Below are 23,930 nucleotides of genomic sequence, written 5' to 3' on the forward strand. Positions count from 1 at the left end.
CACTGGTCGGATGGTTGGGGGGGGGGGGGGGGGTCGATGGTGGGTTATACACCACTGGTCGGATGGTTGGGGGGGGGTCGATGGTGGATTATACACCACTGGTCGGATGGTTGGGGGGGGGGGGGGGGTCGATGGTGGGTTATACACCACTGGTCGGATGGTTGGGGGGGGGGGGGGGGGGGGGGTTATACACCACTGGTCGGATGGTTGGGGGGGGGTCGATGGTGGGTTATACACCACTGGTCGGATGGTTTGGGGGGGGGGGGGGGGGGGTCGATGGTGGGTTATACACCACTGGTCGGATGGTTTGGGGGGGGGATCGATGGTGGGTTATACACCACTGGCCGGATGGTTGGGGGGGGGGATCGATGGTGGGTTATACACCACTGGCCGGATGGTTGGGGGGGGGGGGGGGGGGGGGTCGATGGTGGGTTATACACCACTGGTCGGATGGTTGGGGGGGGGGGGGGGGGGGGGGTCGATGGTGGGTTATACACCACTGGCCGGATGGTTGGGGTCAATTATATTGAAAGAAACATTGTACTTACAAGTCAAAGACCAGGTAGTGGAATCCCTCCTCTGATATGCTGTCATGGAGCCTCACTGTGTGAGAGAGAGCGAGAGGAGGGGGGGAAGGGATGAGAGCAAACGAGAGAAAGAGGAGTGGGGGGTGAGAGTGAGTGAGAGAGAGCGCGGGGATGATGAGAGCGAGCGAGAGGGGGGGGGTGAGAGCGAGTGAGAGAGGGGGGATGAGAGCGAACAAGCGAGAGAGAGGAAGAGAGAAAGAAAGTAAAAGTCTGATTAGAAATGATGCCCTTCAGACGGAACCATTTAGTCATCCAGTCTGTGTGTGTGTGTGTGTGTGTGTAGTCTGCTGCTTGGCTGTGTGTGTGTGTGTGTGTAGTCTGCTGCTTGGCTGTGTGTGTGTGTGTGTGTGTAGTCTGCTGCTTGGCTGTGTGTGTGTGTGTAGTCTGCTGCTTGGCTGTGTGTGTGTGTGTGTGTGTGTAGTCTGCTGCTTGGTTGTGTGTGTGTGTGTGTGTGTAGTCTGCTGCTTGGCTGTGTGTGTGTGTGTGTGTAGTCTGCTGCTTGGCTGTGTGTGTGTGTGTGTGTGTGTAGTCTGCTGCTTGGCTGTGTGTGTGTGTGTGTGTGTGTAGTCTGCTGCTTGGCTGTGTGTGTGTGTGTGTGTGTGTGTGTGTGTAGTCTGCTGCTTGGCTGTGTGTGTGTGTGTGTGTGTGTAGTCTGCTGCTTGGCTGTGTGTGTGTGTGTGTGTAGTCTGCTGCTTGGCTGTGTGTGTGTGTGTGTGTGTGTGTGTGTAGTCTGCTGCTTGGCTGTGTGTGTGTGTGTGTGTGTGTAGTCTGCTGCTTGGCTGTGTGTGTGTGTGTGTGTGTGTGTAGTCTGCTGCTTGTCTGTGTGTGTGTGTGTGTGTGTGTGTGTGTGTAGTCTGCTGCTTGGCTGTGTGTGTGTGTGTGTGTAGTCCGCTGCTTGGCTGTGTGTGTGTGTGTGTGTAGTCCGCTGCTTGGCTGTGTGTGTGTGTCTGTGTGCCCGCCTGGCAGGCAGGCAAAGAAAAAAATTTAGTGAGGAAGAGAAACTCATCCATTACACAAATGACCCTGATTTAAACGTCCTCGCTGCTGCCTGACTCAATTCAATCCATAATAAACCTCGGAGGCCATACAAACTCCCCATTCATCTCACTGAGACAGACTCAGAACACAATACAGCAGGGTTTACATCAATGGTAATACACATCCCAAACTTGTTTTATTGATATTTCCTTTAATGTGTCAGGAGATGTCTTGTTGATGTATTGTACCATATCAGCCCACTTCCCAACACATCAATCAATTATGAATGCTTAACCACATAAATATCACGTCCTATAGTGTACAAAAAGTTTCTATACGACTGTGACACAATACAGTACGTATAAATACATGTTTCCTGTTGAAATATGAACCTGTTGAGAGTTCAGTGAACTGTATTTGGAGCAGTCTGCCTTGATACATGTCGTTATATAACCCCGGTGTCCTACACTCTAAACATGAGGGGTTCAACCAGGGTTCTTCTTAGATTCTCAAAGTTCTCTGAAGAACCTTAGGGTTCTTGGCATTGAAAATCTCCCCCAAAAGGTTCTTCCAAGAACCCCATAGGTGAGGTTCATCGAGGAAGCTCCTTAGTTGGTGGGGGTTCTTGCAGGAACCTAACTGCCCAACAGAAACATGTGGATTTGAATTTAAAAAGGACAGCAGGTACAGGCACTTAACTGAACATTGTAAAGATCGCAATATAAAAAGGGAAGGTTTGTCCCTTGTATGATCTAAACGAATGTTGTTTTATGATGATACCGTCTAGCTTTTCATATTTGTGCAATTCTTTCTAAAAACAGAAAATGGACACAATTCAATGAATATCAATCAACAGATAGGTCATAACGTGTAGGCTACAGGAATATGTTGAAGGCTAGCTGTATTGGGTGCAGAAGACTGAACTGCTGACTTTTGTGTCCGTGTCTGCAGGTATATAGACAAGGAGGCGTACAAAGGTATGTCAATTGGCATTGTTATGTTATGCAGATCATTGGTACCAGCTTCCTCCCTTACCTCTTCAATTAATATCCCATAGGCCTCTACATTATGAACTTATAGCGGTTTCCCCACAGTTTCAATTTGAAGAACCCCTAAAGGATCGTTCAGGAACTGTTACTCTTTTTTAGAGCGTACAGCATCTTAATGCCAAGGGCTACACAGGTCACCATGCAGGAAACAGCTAGTCAGGTGTTACTGTCTTTCAATTGGTCAGCAGGACAGGCCGAGTGGTCAACAGGCCCAGCCAAATCTCGGTTCTATTCTTAGGGTTTTGGGTCTCTGAACAGATGTCACACAGACCCAGCTATTTTGGCCTGATCCTCTGCACAGATGAACACAACCCTTGGAGAGGGATGACCATGAGGAGACCATGCCATGGTTGGTATGTTAGGTTTATTTGGTACAACCAATTAGCCAGCCATCAGTGTAATTAACACACAAGAGGAAAACGACTTCCCTGGGTGGTATTACACAGATGGATGGCAGTGAATGACCTTCAGAATGGAGCGAGGGAGAGAGAGATGGGGGTGAGAGAGACAAGGGGGAGAAAGGAGTTGGAGGAAAAGGGTAAGGTAGAGGTCAGGGAAAAATAAAACAGCCAGCGTAAAGCACGATAGAGGGAGGAGAAAGAGGAGGACAGGAATCCCTTTGGGTCCCAGTCGGAGATAACATTCCGCCTCCGAGGCATCTAACGAAGCAATCGCTACACCAGCCAATCAGAGAATGAAACTGAGACGGATGACCTCAAAGAAGGAGGGATGGATGTTCAGACAGAGTAAAGATGGCATACTGTAGCAATATGGGAACTTCCTGCATTACACTCTTAGGGGGGAAAAAGGTGCTATCTAGAACCTAAAAGGGTTCTTTCGGCTGTCCCCGTATGAGAACCCTTTGAAAAACCCTTGTTGGTTCTAAGTAAAATCGTGTTGGGTTCCACGTACAAGCCTTTTCAAAGCGGGTTCTACATGGAACCCAAAATGGTTCTACCTGGAACCCAAAAGGGTTCTCCTATGGGGAGAGCTGAAGAACCATTTTGGAACCCTTTTTTCTAAGAGTGTAGAATCACTTGGGTTATTATCTCTATAGCTAGGCCCTTGAAGGGTAGGGTTTGAGACATCACCCTATGAGGGTACGGTATGAAACCTGACAGATTATTTAGACACTCAATAGGCAGGACAGTAATCCATCATGCTAGGCATTCATGTTATCCTGTTTGATCTGAAAATTAAATCTTGATGGTTGTACAGTCGTCTCAAATAAAACTGCGTGAACTCAGCGTTACTCTGGATCCTGATCTCTCTTCTGACGAACATAAAGAATATTTAAAGGGCAGCTTTTTTGTAACATTGCAAAAATTTGAAACTTTTTGTTCGAAAATTTTGCAGAAAAGCTCATCCATGCTTTTGTCACTTCTAGATTAGACTACTGCAATGCTCTACTCTCCGGTGACCCGGATAAAGCACTAAATAAACTTCAGTTAGTGCTAAATACGGCTGCTAGAATCTTGACTAGAACCCCAAAAATGTATCACATTACTCCAGTGCTAGACTCTCTACAATGGCTTCCTGTTAAGGCTAGGGCTGATCAAGGTTTTACTGCTAACCTACAAAGCGTTACATGGGCTTGCTCCTACCTATCTCTCCGATTTGGTCCTGCCGTACACACCGACACGTACACTACGGTCACAAGACGCAGGCCTCCTTATTGTCCCTAGAACTTCTAAGCATCTCGGATGTAGGCAGGGCTTTCTCCTGTAGAGCTCCATTTTTATGGAATGGTCTGCCTATCCATGCGAGAGACGCAGACTCGGTCTCAACCTTTAAGTCATTACTGTAGACTCATCTCTTCAGTAGGTCCTATGATTGAGTGTAGTCTGGCCCAGGGGTGTGAAGGTGAACGGCAAGGCACTGGAGCAATGAACCGCCCTTGCGGTCTGTGCCTGACAGGCTCCTTTATCTCCACTGGGATTCTCTGCCTCTGACCCTATTATGGGGGCTGAGTCACTGGCTTACTAGTGCTCTTCAATGCCGTCCCTAAGAAGGGTGCGTCATGTCATGCCAGGCTTTTTTCACTATACACGACTTGAGTGGGTTGAGTCACTGAAGTGATCTTCCTGTCCGGTCTTGCGTACCCTCGGGCATGTGCGGTGGAGGAGATCTTCGTGGGCTATACTCAGCCTTGTGTCAGGGTAGTTAAGTTGGTGGTCTGTTGATATCCCTCTAGTGGTGTGGGGCTGTGCTTTGGCAAAATGGGTGGGGTATATATATATATATATATATATCCTGCCTGGTTGACCCTGTCTGGGGGTATAATCGGGCAGGGCTACAGTGTCCTTAACCCCCCCCCCCCCCCCCATCTAGTGTCCTTAACAACCCCCCCCCCCCATAGACTATGCTGCAATAGTCTATGTGCCGGGGGGCTAGGGTCAGTCTGCCCCATCTGGTGTGCATCTCTCCAGTATTCCCGTCTGGTGTGCATCTCTCCAGTATTCCCGTCTGGTGTGCATCTCTCCAGTATTCCCGTCTGGTGTGCATCTCTCCAGTATTCCCGTCTGGTGTGCATCTCTCCAGTATTCCCGTCTGGTGTGCATCTCTCCAGTATTCCCGTCTGGTGTGCATCTCTCCAGTATTCCCGTCTGGTGTGTCTCTCTCCAGTATTCCCGTCTGGTGTGTATCTCTCCAGTATTCCCGTCTGGTGTGTATCTCTCCAGTATTCCCGTCTGGTGTGTATCTCTCCAGTATTCCCATCTGGTGTGTATCTCTCCAGTATTCCCATCTGGTGTGTATCTCTCCAGTATTCCCATCTGGTGTGTATCTCTCCAGTATTCCCGTCTGGTGTGTATCTCTCCAGTATTCCCGTCTGGTGTGTATCTCTCCAGTATTCCCGTCTGGTGTGTTTCTCTCCAGTATTCCCGTCTGGTGTGTATCTCTCCAGTATTCCCGTCTGGTGTGTATCTCTCCAGTATTCCCGTCTGGTGTGTATCTCTCCAGTATTCCCATCTGGTGTGTATCTCTCCAGTATTCCCATCTGGTGTGTATCTCTCCTGTATTCCTATCTGTAATAATAATAGCTCCAGGACTGAGATAGACACAAGGCCACCCAAACCACTCTTCCTCCAATGGTCTCCCACATTATACATTTTAGCACCAAGTCTTCTCATCGATAGACAAAGAAAATCCCCCCCCCCCATATCATTGTCTTGTTCTTCCGCCCCCCTCATCCTTCTCTTCTCAGCAAAGAACAAACAGTGTGAAAACAACCCCACCAACACCCAGTGTGGTCGTCAAGTCTTACAGTGCCTTGGCCTCCGTGTGTCCCTTGGCAGCCCGCAAGGTACTGGGAGAACGTGGGCGAGGTCTGGTTTTAACAGACTTTCAATGTTCATTTACCCAGGATCCACTTAAAAATGGCTTCGGGGCACATCAAGGTTGGTTACCTTCAAAATGGGGATAGCCTACATGGGAGTGTGTGGAGGTTCATCCCTGAGGCGTGAGATATCTTGGGGATGGACACATTGCTGTATTACCAGGTAAAAGGCTGGTCCTTTCTAAATCTTTTTTTTTTTTTTTTGCCATGGATGATGGGACAGTTTCCCTGGCACAGTGGGCTGGCCAGGACTGAGACAGAAGGTCAAGTGTGTGTGTGGGCGCGCGCCCGCATGTGTATTACGGCATAAGTGTGATTGTCATACTGCTACCAGTGAAGGGCCAGCTGGCACATTGAACAGCAAGAGGAGAGGGAAGAGGTTAAAATGGTCAGGGACAGGGGAGTGGAGGACAGGAGAAAGTAATGAACCGAAGGTGGAACACTGATTCACAGATGTTAGACTTGTACAGTATTTGACTAACCGATATTAGGGTGCTTGAGCAGACGACAAATCCTGGCCTCTCTCTCCAGCTTCTGGTGATCTATAGGAGAGACAAAACAGAAGACGTCAGTCTGAGGCACACACACACACACACACACACACACACACACACCTTAACCCCAAGGACTCTGGCATTCTCTCACCTTGTAGTTACGGAGTTAGTGTTATCTTCTCTTGGGTTGTAAGACAAGAAGCCTGATCCTGTTCTACTCCGGTTTTCACATAACTGTGACCACGCTAACTGTGACCACGCTAACTGTGACCACGCTGTGACCACGCCAACTGTGACCACGCCAACTGTGACCACGCCAACTGTGACCACGCCAACTGTGACCACGCCAACTGTGACCACGCCAACTGTGACCACGCTAAAAAAGTATTCCATGTCGCTTCCGTGTTCCATTCCCAGAAGCCAATGTAGCGTAAATGATACACAACGCCAATAGTACAAGCCGGTTCATGATCTGTAAATCCAGTGGGGTCAGATTACAGTCCAGTTTCCTGATACAAGAGTAATTGCTACAGTACTACAGTAAATCCCGTCACTTTCACCTTACAGCTGAATGAGATGAAGGGTCATGATAACTTCCCAATCCAACATGATTTATTAGGAACTAGATACATGGTCAGTGAATGGCCTGTTTGAACAGTAGTGTTATGTACTCTCTAAGCTTTACACACAAACACAACGGACGGATATCGTTGCTCTGTATTCACCTTTACCCTCGCTCTTTTGTTTATTTGTTTTGATCATTCATCAGGTGTCTTAAGAGTGGAGCTACTAGACCGATGTCAGTGAACTTGGCACACCACTGTGAAATCTGGTTCCCCCACTTCAGGGAAGAGTAATGTTAGCATGCACATCTGGTGAGCTCATCTAGACAGAGTATTTACACACGGTTTATATTCATCGTGGTGCCAACAGGATATCAGGTCACTGCAACACTTAGGACTGCTCAACGACCACTTTGCAATAATAACACTTCCATGTGTGAATTAAATGGGACGTGAGTTAATTGAGATGTCAACATCAAGTGCTATTCATTTTAACACGATACTGGTTCCTCAACTGGTACCCCAGGGAACATTTTAATTTATTAAAAGGACAAGTATTTGAAAACCACTTAAACATTTAAATTCATCAAGGTTATTCACTACTGCAATTCCTCCAGGTGTTGCTTTCATCTTTCACATGGCCAACCGCTGCGACCAGTGAATTATTTGACATGAATAAATTCAGCCGACAGAAACAGGAAATGAACCAAATTTAAAGTGTATCGTGGCGTGTCCTTCACAGCTAAATTAAAAGAGGTTTGACAAAAGTTGAGAAGGTAAATAGCCACACGGTAGCCCTGAAACCAAGAGGAGAGCTCATTTTGAACCCCAATTTGAAGAATTAATGACGGACTTGTTGCCGGCTAGTATGCTGGATTATTAACGTTTGATAAACAACTTTGGCATAACGACAAAAGGTTACCTGAGGGACGCTGTGTGACTGAGTCAGAGGTATACTGCAGAGTGTTAGGGACAAAGGGTTAGGAGAGCGCAGGGGGTTCTGAATAAAAAGTCAGGGTACGGTGCCTGAATGTTTATGTTACATGTAGGCAGGGTTGGGGTCAATTCAATTTACATTCCAGTCAATACAGAAAGTAAACCAAATTACAATTCAAAACTGTCTTCATTGAAAAGAATTGAAATGTCAGTGTACTTCCTGAATTGACTGGAATTACAATGGAATTGACTCTAACCCTGTAGGTAGGCCATTGTCAACATGTGTAGAGATGAAGATCCCCTTTCTTGCTGTGACATTTGAAAATGTAAAGTAAAAGTGAATAAAGAAAGTGGTTCATGTTCAGGTTAGATACATGTGTTGTGTTAGGTGTATCCATGTGGAATTCCAAAGGCATCGCCAGAGGCAATTCTATAGGGGGTGCACTGCCATCTTTCACCTGCAGAGTGCGCTCTATGGTTCAGAACAGGTGGACAGGCAGGTATTGGGAGCGTGTGTGACTGGGTCAATGACCAAATCCTCATCAACTCTCTAGGTTAATGCCAGATCAATGCTACAGATATGTCAGTGAACTTGTGAATGTGTGAATGTGTGTGTGTGTGTGTGTGTGTGCGCGCGCCTAGGTCTCATCTGAGCCATATTGGACAATGCCTGATCCATTGTGAGATTTTTCTGGAGAACACATGCTATTTTTAGGACCTATGATGCATTTGTGCAGCTCTAATCCACTGTCAGACGTAAACTTCACAGGGCCTGGAAGCTTTCCCATCCAATCGGACTCAAACACCATAATCCTATACACACCAATCGGATGTCTTTTCATAGCAGCCACATTTCCATTTCTCCAATCAGGTTTGCTTTTACAGGCCTGTAATCTGTGCTCCTCCAATCAGATGTGCTTTTCTACGGTTGTAATCCCTGCTACTTGAGCCAGATGTGATGCGGTAGCCTCGCTAATGAGCTCTCCAATCACGTCTTGTTTTACAAACGTCTAATCCCAAATCGCACCAATCAGATGTGCTTTTACAGGGCGGTAATCCCGATCGCCGGGCGGACTTTGACGTGCTCCCATTCTCTCGCGTCGCCACCTTTCTCCTCCCAAGGCGGCATGCTCCCAATCTGTGACGTAACAGGATTTATAGCTGCTCACTCATCACCTCCAGTAGTTCAACCTCAACCCTCCTCAGTCTTCTTCATCATCATCATCATCATCATCATCATATTCTGACCCCATTTTGTTCCTTACACCTTTAGTGAGCAGCTCTAGTGAGGATAATGAACTCACCGTGTTATTATGGTATTTCATTTCCGACATAGGGATTTCAATTGACCTACACAGAGAGACCATGTAAACGTCAATGTTTTTTCCCCCACAAACACTCAACAAAAACATGATTTGCAAGATCGAACTTGAAACCCCTATGTAGTTCCTCAATCCGACTACCATAAATGATGATGTCAATCAGATGATGCATTTGGTCTGCAGCGTCATAAACGTGACACGCAAAGAGCCGGACTCGTCATCCTTCTCTCATTAACAGCTTCAGGTGGAGTGATTTTAAAATGAGCAACAACTAAAACAGTGTGGTGTGATTCGCCCCAGAGGTGACCTATTTAAACGTTAGTCAGCCCCAGATGAGCAGAGAGAGAGAATGCTGTCAGGCCTGAGAAACAGGGGCAGCAGCTATTTTCACTGCAATCAACCCCGTCCTCAGTCACTGACATGATGAAAATATAGCACATCTGGTACCGCTGCTGCCCTCAGGTCCAGTCGATTCTCAGTCCCCAACGCCTTGAAGAGGCCAATTTATCAGTGTCTTGACCTGTTAGGATCATTAATAATGATGATCCTCTTAAGGATCGGACCATTTTTTAAATTATCACATAAAATGACATACCCAAATCTAACTGCCTGTAGCTCAGGACCTGAAGCAAGGATATGCAAACAATTTGGAGTATGTGGAAATGTAAAATTAATGTAGGAAAATATAACACATATAACACATAACACATAGATCTGGTAGAAGATAATACAAAAAAGATGTACCATCATCTTTGAAATGCAAGAGAAAGGCCATAATTTATTATTCCAGCCCAGGTGCAGTTCCGTTTTTGGCCACTAGACTGCAGCGGTGTATACATGCAAAGTTTTAGACTGATCCAATGAATCATTGCATATGTTGTATCAAGACTGCAAACATGTGCATAATTGGCCTATTAATAACTTTAAGTTCATAACAGTGCACTCTCCTCAAACAATAGTATGGTATTCTTTCACTGTAATAGCTACTGTAAATTGGACAGTGCAGTTAGATTAACAAGAATATAAAGCTTTCTGCCAATATCAGATATGTCTATGTCCTGGGAAATGTTCTTGTTACTTACAACCTCATGCTAATCGCGTTAGCTCAACCGTCCCGTGGGGGACCCACCGATCCTGTAGAGGTTTTAAAGCGCATTTCCCTCATGCCATTCCTTCCCTGCCTGTTGCTGCAGAGCTAGGCTGAAGGTGGGGTGTTGTGATGGCTGAAGCAAGCCCAATGGTGATGAGCTGGGTACAGCATCCTCTTAAAATTTCAGGAGAAATTAAAATGGGACCAGGATTCCCCCACCCCACTTCCTCTCTTACTTCTGGGCGACTTCACACCAGACTGTCGGCCTTGGCAGCACAGTCAGACTGATTTAAATAGGGAGCCAATTATTTTCTGGAGACAGGCAGCGAGAAGAATAAAATAAATAAAAACAGCTCAACATTAAAAGCGAGAGAGGACGTTTGTGCAAGTCACCCTGAAATTATCAGAGGACCCTGGGTAGTCCCTCATTAGAAGACAGCTTCAAAAGCAGACTGGTCCATTAAAATAAAATAGGCCATCATTTATCGCAAGAAGATATTGTCTTTACAGCACTTTGGAAGAGAAACCGATAGCCTGAATCAATTGCCATTGAAACTAGGCCACAGCATGCACCACAGTCAGTCTTATAAACCCGGTAACGCGGCAGGTAAGTATGCAAGTGAAGAGTGGCACACACACACACACGGCTGTATAGCCGACAACACACGACTACACACAAATGTTCGTCTTAAATGACATGCTGAATGCACCGCTCGCAAAACAAATTTAAACATGTTATTCAAGTATTGCGCGCACCAACCAACGAGTGTCTGCGTTGCCAAGCGCTAAAATAGAAGTCAGTTCTATTTGTGACGCTGAACGCAGCATTGGTTTATAGAAGCAGATACCGACGGGCCATCTCCTCATTGGTTTTACCCACCTCGGTGATTGAAAGATGAACTGAGTTCACGTGGTAACTATTAAAGTTAGATGCCAATCGCCATATAAAGTCCAAAGAAAAAGCCTGGAAGGAGGAGATGACTAGAGACGATTCAGTTGACTGTTTTATGTGTGGATTAATTATCGGAGTAGAGGACATTTGTGCATTTCAGGTAAAATAACAACAATATTTATATCCCAGGACAAATTAGCTAGCAACTGAAAGCTAGCTAGCTAAATTGCCATAAAATGTTTAATGCTTTTCGACCTGTGCCCAAATTAATATAATTGGTTCAGAGTTGGTTTTGATATTTTAACCTACGTGTCTTGACAGCTTTTGGTGTGGGGTGACAAAATCAATTTGCGCACCATTGAGCGCGGACGGTTTGGGTAAGATGTTAAATTAACTAGGCAACTTTTTTTTACAATTTGTAAATCCGAAAAAAAAGTCTGCCAAGCCTAGTCCGGCTAGATTAAACGATATGCATCTTCTACAGCTATATTGAAGGGACAGGCACTTGTCAGTCAAAGTGTGCGGTGACAGTGAAACACTACTGGTTTGACAGTCTGTCTGTCCGCCTCCTGTGTGTGTGTGTGTGTGTGTGTTGTGTACTCTGTGGTTGCAGTCAAATGTCTTTACGCGGAGGGAGAGAGCATGATGCTCCTTCGTCTATGCGAGTCAATTTGCACGTCCCATTCAATGTGGTAATGATGAGTCTAAATCCACTTAGCCTATTGTTTTCTGGAACATTCATTTATCTTCTTTAACGTGCAGGGTACAACATTAATGATAGCCCGCCAGGGCCAGTAAAAACGTGCGTGTTAGCTGATAATGCCCCGAAAACGAAGCTCACGCTTCAATGGGGTAGAAGTCTGTGAGTTGTGGTGGTTCTGTATAGCCGGCTAGCAACAATTACAGAAAAACTTCATAGTGGCTTCTTTCAGCACATTCATTTATTTTATTTTGCGTGTTTCATATGCAGCCACGCTGTGCTGGCACACAGGCTTACTGTGCTTTGATTGACGAGCAGCAAGCTTCACTAGTTTATAAAAGGTGTTGAACTGACAGAATAAAGTCGATCTCATATAGTCTTCCCATTCATAACGTAGTTATTTATATACGTCCATGGCATCGCATCAGGACAACTAAAGATCTAATTTGTATTGTCGATATGAAATCCATCAGGACTTGCCAGACAGTGACGTTTATGTGAGTGATTCTTCAGTAACCTACCGAATCGCATCGGTAAGATATCCGTCCTAATTTGCATTCTGGTAGGCTTTTTAGCGATCATGTAACCTTTAATACATTTAAGATAATTTTGGCACTTTCTGATTTAATAAAATACATAATTGTGGCAAATTCATATCTTGCAGTAAAATACTTTACTCTTAAGAGAAGACACATTAAATAAAGTTTAATGTTCTCTTAGAAAACAGTCCTGACCTTGGCCTAGACGATATCCAAAACTAACAATACGCTGGAGTCATACATTCTCACTCATTTAAATTGTAAACACAATACCATAACACATTTTTCCAATCTGGGAGGTAACCTCAATAAAGTAATCAATAATTGATGGAATCAAGGCGTTACAATGTGCCAGAGGCCACCAAAATAGAGCAAAAATTCTTAACCGGGGGGACATGCCCCCCTGGGGATCCTGGCTGTCTACTTTGTCTATTTCTATTTGGCTGACACACACACGAAGTCAGGCATTTCCCTCTACCCCTATCCCCTAAAGACCAGAGGCTAGCTCCAGATAGACGGCCACTGGAGCAGGCACACCCTCAGCCTCATGATACGGTGATGATGACTCTGATAAAATTAGTGTTTCGATGATGTGCTGCTCACCCCAGTGTGTGACGTCACAGAAGCCTAAGACCCTCTTTTGCGGATTCATACGCTGGCCGCTCTACAGCTCACGCAGACATTATCATCATTATCATCAATATTAATCTGTGCAGCAGATTTTACAGACCCTGGCAGACCAAGGGCAATTATGTGATGAGACCAGAGTAAAGGAGAGAATCTGACAGAATCCCCATCAGAACAGAGACATTACAGAGATACAGAATGTAATCCTGGTAAATTCTGCATGCACACCGTGATGGTCAGTGCAACCTACAGTACTTGTTATGATAGCCCATTGGACAAAAACAACCATGACTGGAGGTCACACACACACATACATACCCCGGGGGGGTCCGTATATAGTATGTCTGTTAAATGAGTCAACTAAATATGGAGAGGAACAGATTTTGCTAGTGTGTGTGGTCTTAGTCAACGAACTCCAGACCCTTGGCAGGAACAGGTAGTCAGTGCACATGTCACTGTAATACCAATGTGTGTGTATTTGTTTGTGCGTGTGCCTCCTTCTCTCTCCCTCCCTCTAATCTCCTCACTAGGGGTCTGATTCCCAGGGGCGAGACAGTCTGCTACACTGTTCACTGACTTGTTGATGTGCAGACAGTCTCTCTCAGACAGACCCACTGTCAGACATATGCCCCGAGGGCATCCAGGATCAATGAACACGGCCTCCTTAACACAACCCTACCTACTATCCAACACAATATAACACATTATATTCCATACGGTCTGAACGTTGTTGCCCAGTGTTAAGTTACCCAAACTGTTCTGAGCTGTTCATATAGTACCAGTCAAAAGTTTGGACACAGCTACTCATTCAAGGGGTTCTTTATTTTTACTATGTTGTACATTGTAGAATAGTGAAGACATCAACACTATAAAATAACACATGGAATCATGTAGTAAGCAAAAAAAGTCTTAAACAAATCAAAATATATTTTATATTTGAGATTCTTCAAAGTAGCAACCCTTTGCCTTGACAGCTTTGGCACACTCAACCAGCTTCACCTGGAATGCTTTTCCAACAGTCTTGAAGGAGTTCTCACATATGCTGAGCACTTGTTGGCTGCGTTTCCTTCACTCTGCGGTCCAACTCATCTCAAACCATTTGGGTTGGGGTTGGGTGATTGTGGACTATGGTATTTTACCAAATAGGTCTATCTTCTGTATACCACCCCTACCTTGTCACAACTGATTGGCTCAAATGCATTGAGATAAGAAATTCCACAAATTAACAAGGCACACCAGTTAATTGAAATGCATTTCAGATGACCTCATGAAGCTGGTTGAGAGAATGCCAAGAGTGTGCAAAACTGTCATCAAGGCAAAGGGTGGCTACTTTGAAGAATTTGGTTACTACATGATTCCATATGTGTTTTACTCATCGTTTTGAGGTCTTCATTATTCTACAATGTAGAAAATAGTAAAAATAAAGAAAAAACCTGGAATGAGTAGGTGTGTACAAACTTTTGACTGGTACTGTATGAGAGTATACAAGTGCTAAACCTACAGTGACATACACACCTACAGTGACATAAAATGTTCTGTAATTACCATAATGACAAAGATGGAGGATGTATTAAGGCTACAGGCACATAAAGATAGTTTTGCCATCAGTATGATGATTATATAACAACAAGGTGTGTACCGATACCACAGAATGGCCAGGGGGAAATATTATGCAAAATGAAAATGGCAACCTATTTCAGGCAGAGAGAAAGATGGGACACACAGAGCTACAGCTTTGAATAACAAACAAATGTGTTACAAAATGAGGAGATGGAGGGATGGCAGGAGGTAGGGATGAGGGGGAGAGAGCAGTCAAATATCCTATCTGAAAATGGTTTGTGAGTGGGTAAATAAATGAAAAAACAAGCAAATGAGTGATTGAATGAATGAATGAACTAACCAATTAAATTAATGAACTAATTATTAAATGAAAGAACATGTTAAAATTTGTAAGTCGCTCTGGATAAGAGCGTCTGCTAAATGACTTAAATGTAAAATGTAAATGTAAAATAAATGCAGGAGTATGTTATGCAAAAGGCTGTATACGTGTCTGTAGCAGTTGCAGAAATGGCTCTTTCCTGAAACCCTGATATTGATCCCCAGTCACGTAGAGGCAGGAGAGCTGTCCCTTGTTCAGTATTCAGCTCACACTCAGGTAGTCCATCTCAGTCGGGTCTCCCCAGGCACAGACACTGAACACCAGCCCTGCTCCACACACAACTGGCACGCAGACACGTACTAACACACCTGCCTAACCCACTTAAAAAGCACACACACACACACACACACACAGGTAAGTAAAACAAACACGCTGCCTGGATGCGGCTAAAGCCCTAATCTCCCCTCCATTCTAAAGAGTATCTTCCTGTCTCATCACCCTGAGCCCTGGCCCAAACCGTCACATCGACACAAAGCAGACGACCAACTTTTTCAAAGACCACACTACACAATAGCAGTGCTGAAATATGGGAGTGGTGGTAGCACACCATCCTGACTCACTGCTTCTCTCGCCTGTGTTGCCAAGGCAGCGAAAATACAGTGTTGCAAAGGGTGGTCCTTAAGTCTAGACTGCCACTTCCACCTGCAATGTGACAGACAGCAGGTATCAGAGAGGAGGAGAGGAGGAAGGAGAGAAAGAGGAGATGGGAAAAGAGGCAAAGAGATAAAAAAAAAGGTGGACACGGAGAGAGCGAGAAAGGAGGAAGGAGAGAGAGAGAGAGAGAAGAGTGGAGATACAAAAACTAGGGCCCTATGAAATCTGGTTTAAAAAAAATCTAAAATTCAGTTCTCAGTTTCCCCCAGTTTTTCCAGGTTTTCACTTTGAAAATAACACTTTTCTATTAGAAACAAACACACCAAAAAATATTAATTGGATGGTCTAAGTTCACAAGAATGCTTAAACCACATCAGGAGACCACGTTTGATTTCTGGGAAAAATCATTTTGGGTCTAATAACCCTTCGCACCATCCAGAGACCGTTAGGTTAGCGGTCATGTGACTGCAGAGATTGCAAAACAAATGACCACTGGATTGACACACTTAATCATGATGTCATTCTGTCAGGTAAGCATAGGCTACTTTGTGGTTAATATTTAATTGAGAAGGTTTTTGGGAAAGCCTTTCCATCCAACAACAGACAGTTATCATTCATCGCTAATGGCTACACAGACTGTAGACATGACATACGAGCACCACACAGACAGGGCCATTCCTGTACCCTTCCAGAAAGTTGCAGGAAAAAACTAATCACTGATGCATTTTTTTCATGTCTTAAGATGAACTTGGGCAAATTAATGCATTTTCTAATAAGTTCAATACTTTTAGTTGATTTCCTACTAGTTAAATACATTTTAGAATTTTGTTGAATTCTGTTTTAATGTTTGGGGGGAGTAGGTGAGGAAGAGAAAGAGGCCGTGCTGACCGAGATACATGCTGGCCATTTCAGAGTGAAGCACATGATTGCCAAAATCACCCTACGCTTCTGACGGGGAATTGTCAAGGAGTTGGACAGCTGGGCAAGTGAAAGAACCTTTTGTCAATCAATCACATTCTATTATATGTGAAATGTTTGATTTCAATGAACGTCAGAGAGAGCACAATGTTAAAATGTGTCGCCTTTTGATTAAATCAAATTTTGTCACATGCGCCAAATACAACCGGTGTAGACCTTACAATGATATGCTTACTTACAAGCCCTTAACCAACAATACAGTTAAGAAAACCCCCACCAAAAAGAAAGAGAAAAGAATAACAATTAGAGCAGCAGTGAATAACAATAGCTGGGCTATATACAAGGGGTACCAGTACATAGTCAATGTGTCAATGTGCAGGGGCACCGGTGTCGAGGAAATTGGAGGTAATATGTACATGTAGGTAGAGTTATTAAAGTGGCTACGCATTGATAATAACAGTAGCGGTAGCGTGGGGGGTTGGCAATGCAAATAGTCTGGGTAGCTATTTGATTAGCTGTTCAGGAGTCTTATGGCTTGGGGGTAGAAGCTGTTTAGAAGCCTCTTGGACCTAGACTTGGCGCTCTGGTACCGCTTGCCATGCAGTAGCAGAGAGAGCAGTCTATGACTAGGGTGGCTGGAGTCTTTGACAATTTTTAGGGCCTTCCTCTGACACCGCCTGGTATAGAGGTCCTGGATGGCAGGAAGCTTGGCCCCGGTGATGTACTGGGCCATATGCACTACCCTCTGTAGTGCCTTGCGGTCAGAGGCCGAGTCGTTGCCATACCAGGTAGTGATGCAACCCGTCAGGATGCTCTCGATGGTGCAGCTTTAAAACCTTTTGAGGATCTGAGGACCCATGCCAAATCTTTTCAGTCTCCTGAGGGGGAATAGGTTTTGTCGTGCCCTATTCACGCCTGTCTTGGTGGGCTTGCACAATGTTCGTTTTTTGTTGATGTGGACACCAAGGAACTTGAAGCTCTCAACCTGTTCCACAACAGCCCCGTCGATGAAAATGGGGGCATGCTCAGTCCTCCTTTTCATGTGGTCCACAATCTCCTTTGTCTTGATTACGTTGAGGGAGAGGTTGTTGTCCTTGCACCACACAGTCAGGTCTCTGATCTCCTCCATATAGGCTGTCTCATCGTTGTCAGTGATTAGGCCTACAACTTGTGTCATCAGCAAACTTAATGATGGTGTTGGAGTCGTGCCTGGCTGTGCAGTCATGAGAGAACAGAGAGTACAGGAGGGGACTGAGTACGCACCCCTGTGGGGCCCCCATGTTGAGGATCAGAGACCGTGGCGGATGTGTTGTTACCTACCCTTACCACCTGGGATCGGCCCGTCAGGAAGTCCAGGATCCAGTTGCAGAGGGAGGTGTTTAGACCCAGGGTCCTTAGCGTAGTGATGAGCTTTGAGGGCACTATGGTGTTGAACGCTGAGCTGTAGTCAATGAATAGCATTCTCACATAGGTGTTTATTTTGTCCAGGTGGGAAGGGGCAGTGTGGAGTGCAATATAGATTGCATCTGTGGATCTGTTGGTGTGGTATGCAAATTGGAGTGGGTCTAGGGTTTCTGGGATAATGGTGTTGCTGTGAGCCATGACCAGCCTTTCAAAGCATTTTGTGCTACGGGTCAGTAGTCATTTAGGCAGGTTACCTTAGTGTTCTTGGGCACAGGGACTATGGTGGTCTGCTTGAAACATGTTGGTATTACAGACTCAGACAGGGAGAGGTTGAAAATGTCAGTGAAGACACTTGCCAGTTGGTCAGCGCATGCTCGGAGTACATGTCCTGGTAATACGTCTGGCCCTGCAGCCTTGTGAATGTTGACCTGTTTTAAAAAGGTCTTACTCACATCGGCTGCGGAGAGTGTGATCACACAGTCATCAGGAACAGCTGATGCTCTCATGCATGTTTCAGTGTTACTTGCCTCGATCTAAATAACTTCCATGCTCGCTTCCTCTGGTAGGCTCGTGTTACTGGGCAGCTCTCGGCTGTGCTTCCCTTTGTAGTCTGTTAATAGTTTGCAAGCCCTGACACATCCGACGAGCGTCAGAGCTGGTGTAGTACGATTCAATCTTAGTCCTGTATTCATGCTTTGCCTGTTTGATGGTTCGTCGGAGGGCATAGCAGGATTTCTTATAAGCTTCCGGGTTAGAGTCCCACTCCTTGAAAGCGGCAGCTCTACCCTTTAGCTCAGTGCGAATGTCAAATCAAATCAAATTTATATAGCCCTTCTTACATCAGCTAATATCTCAAAGTGCTGTACAGAAAACCAGCCTAAAACCCCAAACAGCAAGCAATGCAGGTGTAGAAGCACGGTGGCTAGGAAAAACTCCCTAGAAAGGCCAAAACCTAGGAAGAAAGAGAGGAACCAGGCTATGAGGGGTGGCCAGCCCTCTTCTGGCTGTGCCGGGTGGAGATTATAACAGAACATGGCCAAGATGTTAAAATGTTCATAATAATAATAATCACAGTAGTTGTCGAGGGTGCAGCAAGTCAGCACCTCAGGAGTAAATGTCAGTTGGCTTTTCATAGCCGATCATTAAGAGTATCTCTACCACTCCTGCTGTCTCTAGAGAGTTGAAAACAGCAGGTCTGGGACAGGTAGAATGTTGCCTGTAACCCATGGCTTCTGGTTGGGGTATGTACAGTATGTACAGTCACTGTGGGAACGACGTCCTCAATGCACTTATTGATAAAGCCAGTGACTGATCTGGTGTACTCCTCAAAGCCATCGGAAGAATCTCGGAACATATTCCAGTCTGTGCTAGAAAAACAGTTCTGTAGTTTAGCATCTGCTTCATCTGACCACATTTTTGGAAAGACTACAGTATATGTAATAATTGTATATACAATATGTCTGATTATGTACCATGTAAAAAATTATTTGTAAAAAATAAATAAAACAAACCATTGGTTACAGAATATAACCTAGTCTACGCCCTCTCAAACTTCTGGCAGGCTAAAGGTCTAGTCTGCCAGAAGTTTGAGAGGGCGAAGGCTAGGTTATATTCTGTCACCAATGGTTTGTTTTATTTATTGTATACAATGTATTTTTTCCATGGTACATAATCAGACATATTTCAATATCTTACATTGTCAATAGATATCGCTTTCCTATCTCCAAGTACGGACGGGAGCCGCAGCTGTTGACTGAGAATGCAATAATTGTATATACACAATTACATTGTTTAACTGTAGGCTTTCCAAAATTAAAATATAATATGATCATTAAAATCTCATACAAAACAAAGGGACGCATTAATAGCTGTTCATTAACTATAGTCTTCCAAAAGACTTAGTGTTGTTGTTTGTCTACTAGTGCTTGTTTATTGCTATTTTTGTATAACGTACACCTGATGTGGTGGAAGTTGTCGAACCAGATCAGAATGCCTTTGAGTACTACCTTCAGGCATGGACTGAGAAGGACGCAAGGTTTTTGACCCGGTAAAAATGATTGTCTGCTGTTCATTTATTTTCTATCCCTCCAAGAGATATGTAAGAAATGTATTTGTAATATAATTGCATGTATTCCTGTCATCAATCAAGGTGAGACTGAACATGGACAAGGCGCAGGAGAAACAGAACGAGAGCTATTTGCACACAAAATAACCTGAAGCTAGTTTTAGTTGTTTCCCTAACACTGATATTTCTTCCTCGTTGTCCTCCTAGGGTTACCTCGGTGGAAGCCAACAATCTTCTACAGTTGGAGTAGTTGGACGCCCTACACTTCAGTGAAGCTCAATAGACAAGGTATGTTAAGCTTTGGTTGACATTTGAGAACGCAAGAAATGGAAGTTATGCTAAGCTTATAAAAATAAAAATAAAGTATCCCGTCCCCCAGAACCAGTGAGTTCGGATCAGTCTGATTCTCTATGCTCTGAGTCAGAGGGGAATCAGCATGAGGTAGGCTATACCTTCCAAAAGTGTTGAAAGGTACATATTTAGAACACTTCGCTAATCGTAGCCTTGTAGTTAGAGCGTTGGGCCAGCAAGCGAAAGGTTGCTGGATCGAATCCCCGGGCTGACAAGGCAGTTAATACACTGTTCCCCGGGAGCGGGAGACGTGGATGTTGATTAAGGCAGCCCCCCGCACCTCTCTGGTTGAGGGGTTGGGTTAAACAGCAGGAAAACACATTTCAGTTGCACAACTGACCAGGTTTTCCCCTGTCCATCAAATGTTCTCACAGTAAAGTGTAACCTGTGTGTTTGCGTCTCTGTCTCCTACCCTGTTCCCTTTAACTCTGCTCCTGTCCTCCAGGACCTAGAGGTTCTGCCCAAAACCCGGATCCACCAAATGTGCTCCATTACCAACCACCCTCCAACTTTTCATTACATCATCAATAGTTACTGTTGTCATGATCTGCTAAGAAAGTTCTTGCTCTATCATACTGGGCACTTAATATGTGAGATACACAGACTAACTAAAAATACTCGCACTGCAAACACTCAAAACAAAGAGAGCAGCAGTGTCTGGACTTTGCAGTCTCCTTCTTCAAGTCCCCCTTCTGAGACTGACTGTTGAGAACAAGGGACAGACAGAACCTCCCACCCACACAGCAACCACCTCTATATTCCACACACCAGAACTCAGTATTTTAGTCTGATTGCAATGTGAGTGCACAAAAAATAAAAATGAGATAAATGAAAGACACAACTTTACTAAAAACAATCCAAGTTTGTATTAAAATCTTAAAGATTAGCAGATTAGCAGGTTGGTTTTCACAGCTGTTTCACGAGGTGTTCATTGTGGTAAGTTATCCTTCGATGGTATTTATTTGTTCCACATTATTCAGTGTTGTATCCTAGGACCTACACACAGTTGAAGTCAGAAGTTTACATACACCTTAGCCAAATACATTTAAACTCAGTTCATAATTCCTGACATTTAATCCTAGTAAAAATTAGGTCAGTTAGGATCACCACTTTATTTTAAGAATGTGAAATGTCAGAGTAATAGTAGAGAGAATTATTTCTTTCAGCTTTCATTTCTTTCATCACATTCCCAGTGGGTCAGAAGTTTACATACACTCAATTAGTATTTGGTAGCATTGCCTTTAAATTGTTTAACATGGGTCAAACGTTTTGGGTAGCCTTTCACAATTTGTTGGGAGAATTTTGGCCCATTCCTCCTGACAGAGCTGGTGTAACTTTTTCAGCTCTGGCCACACATTTCTATAGGATTGAGGTCAGGGCTTTGTGATGGCCACTCCAATACCTTGACTTTGTTGTCCTTAAGCCATTTTGCCACAACTTTGGAAGTATGCTTGGGGTTTTAGACCATTTGGAAGACCCATTTGCGACCAAGCTTTAACTTCCTGACTGATCTCTTGAGATGTTGCTTCAATATATCCACATAATTGTCCTTCCTCACGATGCCATCTATTTTGTGACGTGCACCAGTCCCTCCTGCAGCAAAGCACCCCCACAACATGATGCTGCCACCCCCGTGCTTCCCGTTTGGGATGGTGTTCTTCGGCTTGCAAGCATCCCCCTTTTTCCTCCAAACATAAGGATGGTCATTATGGCCAAACAGTTATATTTTTGTTTCATCAGACCAGAGTATATTTCTCTAAAAAGTACAATCTTTGTCGCCATGTGCAGTTGCAAACCGTAGTCTGGCTTTTTTATGGCTGTTTTCGGAGCAGTGGCTTCTTACTTGCTGAGCGGCCTTTCAGGTTATGTCGATATAGGACTCGTTTTACTGTGGATATAGATACTTTTGTACCCGTTTCCTCCAGCATCTTCACAAGGTCCTTTGCTGCTGTTTTGGGATTGATTTGCACTTTTCGCACCAAAGTACATTCATCTCTAGGAGACAGAACTCGTCTCCTTCCTGAGCGGTATGATGGCTGTGTGGTCCCATGGTGTTTATACTTGCGTACTATTGTTTGTACAGATGAACATGGTACCTTCAGGCGTTTGGAAATTGCTCCCTATGATGAACCAGACTTGTGGAGGTCTACAAATTTTTTCTGAGGTCTTGGCTGATTTCTTTTGGTTTCTCATGATGTTAAACAAAGAGGCACTGTGTTTGAAGGTAGGCCTTGAAATACATCCACAGCTACACCTCCAATTGACTCAGGCTAATTGACATAATTTATCAGAAGCTTCTAAAGCCATGACATAATTTTCTGGAATTTTCCAAGCTGTTTAAAAGGCACAGTCATCTTAAACTTCTGACCCACTGGAATTGTGATACAGTGTATTATAAGTGATATAAACTGTCTAAACAATTTTTGGAAAATTACTTGTGTCATGCACAAAGTACATGTCCTATCTGACTTGCCAAAAACTCAACCACAAAAGTGTACTAATGAGTAATGCGAGAATTTGTTTTTCTATCATAAGAGGACTACTGAAATGATATTATTTCAGTGTAGATAAGGGAAGGGCAGGTTAAAATAAAAACATGACAGCCAGACAAGCCAGTGTGTATGAATCCAACGGGTTTGCACATGAATGGAGTGGAAATTAGCTGACTTCCTGATCTGTAAGGTAAGTCACTTTAATGTGTCAAGCAGATTGCTACGTTTTGGAAATGGCAACATAAACATGTCATGTTGAAGACATAGATTTCATGTTGTAATGTTAACAAGGTACCCAAAAGTAGTTTGAATGAATGTTTTCATTTTATTAGCTAAACAAAAAACGTGTTTAAACAAGCAAAGTTGCCGTGGACATCAGCCGTTTGCATGGCGACGATGAAAAGAACGGCATTTAGGCTGTAATGATCTCCAAATTGTTAACCATTAGGTAATTACACCGTTGATATAGCAACGGAAGCTAATAGTTTATCGAATACCATTGTGACGTAGAGGGGGACACTAGTTGGCCTGGGGGACATTTTGGCATGACAGGCCCTGCAATAGGCACCATCAGAATAGCTACTGCATTCAGTGATGACTAAAATATCCACCACCGGGAACAAAACAATAACAAGGTGTGAGAGAGGGAGAGAAGACAGACAGGAGAGAAAGAAATGACTGACAGAAATGGAAAAAGAGGCCGACAGTGAAGAGCAAGAGACTAAGACCAGGCGCAACAGTGGACAGACACACACACAGACAGAAAATGTTATAAATAGATAAAAAACGACTGAAATAGACAAATGAAACAGACACACAGAGAGCGCGAGACAGAGAGAGTGCTGTGTGGCAGCCTCAGGGCTCTAGAATAGCTGGGGCAGGAAGAGTTGTGGGCGGCAGTGTACGACGGAGATAAGACACCAAAATAACACCCCGTCAGTGATCCCAGCGTGAGAGGAACACAGAGATTTACACAGACACAAATGAGAGGGGTAAAACAATAGTTCTGGTGTAAAAGCCTTCATACCCAGTAGTTCTGGAGGAGCAGGACGA

The 23,930-nt window shown here is 44.3% G+C and overlaps 1 protein-coding gene across 10 annotated transcripts in view; it reads right to left on the reverse strand.

Annotated features, from left to right (window-relative positions):
- LOC129865873 (calcium/calmodulin-dependent protein kinase type II delta chain) overlaps window positions 1–23,930 on the reverse strand; it is a 99,170-nt gene that overhangs the window by 40,997 nt on the left and 34,243 nt on the right. For all 10 annotated transcript variants that reach the window (XM_055938937.1, XM_055938936.1, XM_055938941.1 and 7 more), the window contains exons 3-4: window positions 6,434–6,493; window positions 549–603 (exon numbers count right to left, since the gene is read on the reverse strand). In XM_055938937.1, the coding sequence (XP_055794912.1) occupies window positions 549–603; window positions 6,434–6,493 (115 nt within the window). The remainder of the gene's footprint in view (window positions 1–548; window positions 604–6,433; window positions 6,494–23,930) is intronic.

The sequence above is a fragment of the Salvelinus fontinalis genome, chromosome 11 (genome assembly GCF_029448725.1).
Source record: "Salvelinus fontinalis isolate EN_2023a chromosome 11, ASM2944872v1, whole genome shotgun sequence".
NCBI classification, from domain to species: domain Eukaryota; kingdom Metazoa; phylum Chordata; class Actinopteri; order Salmoniformes; family Salmonidae; genus Salvelinus; species Salvelinus fontinalis.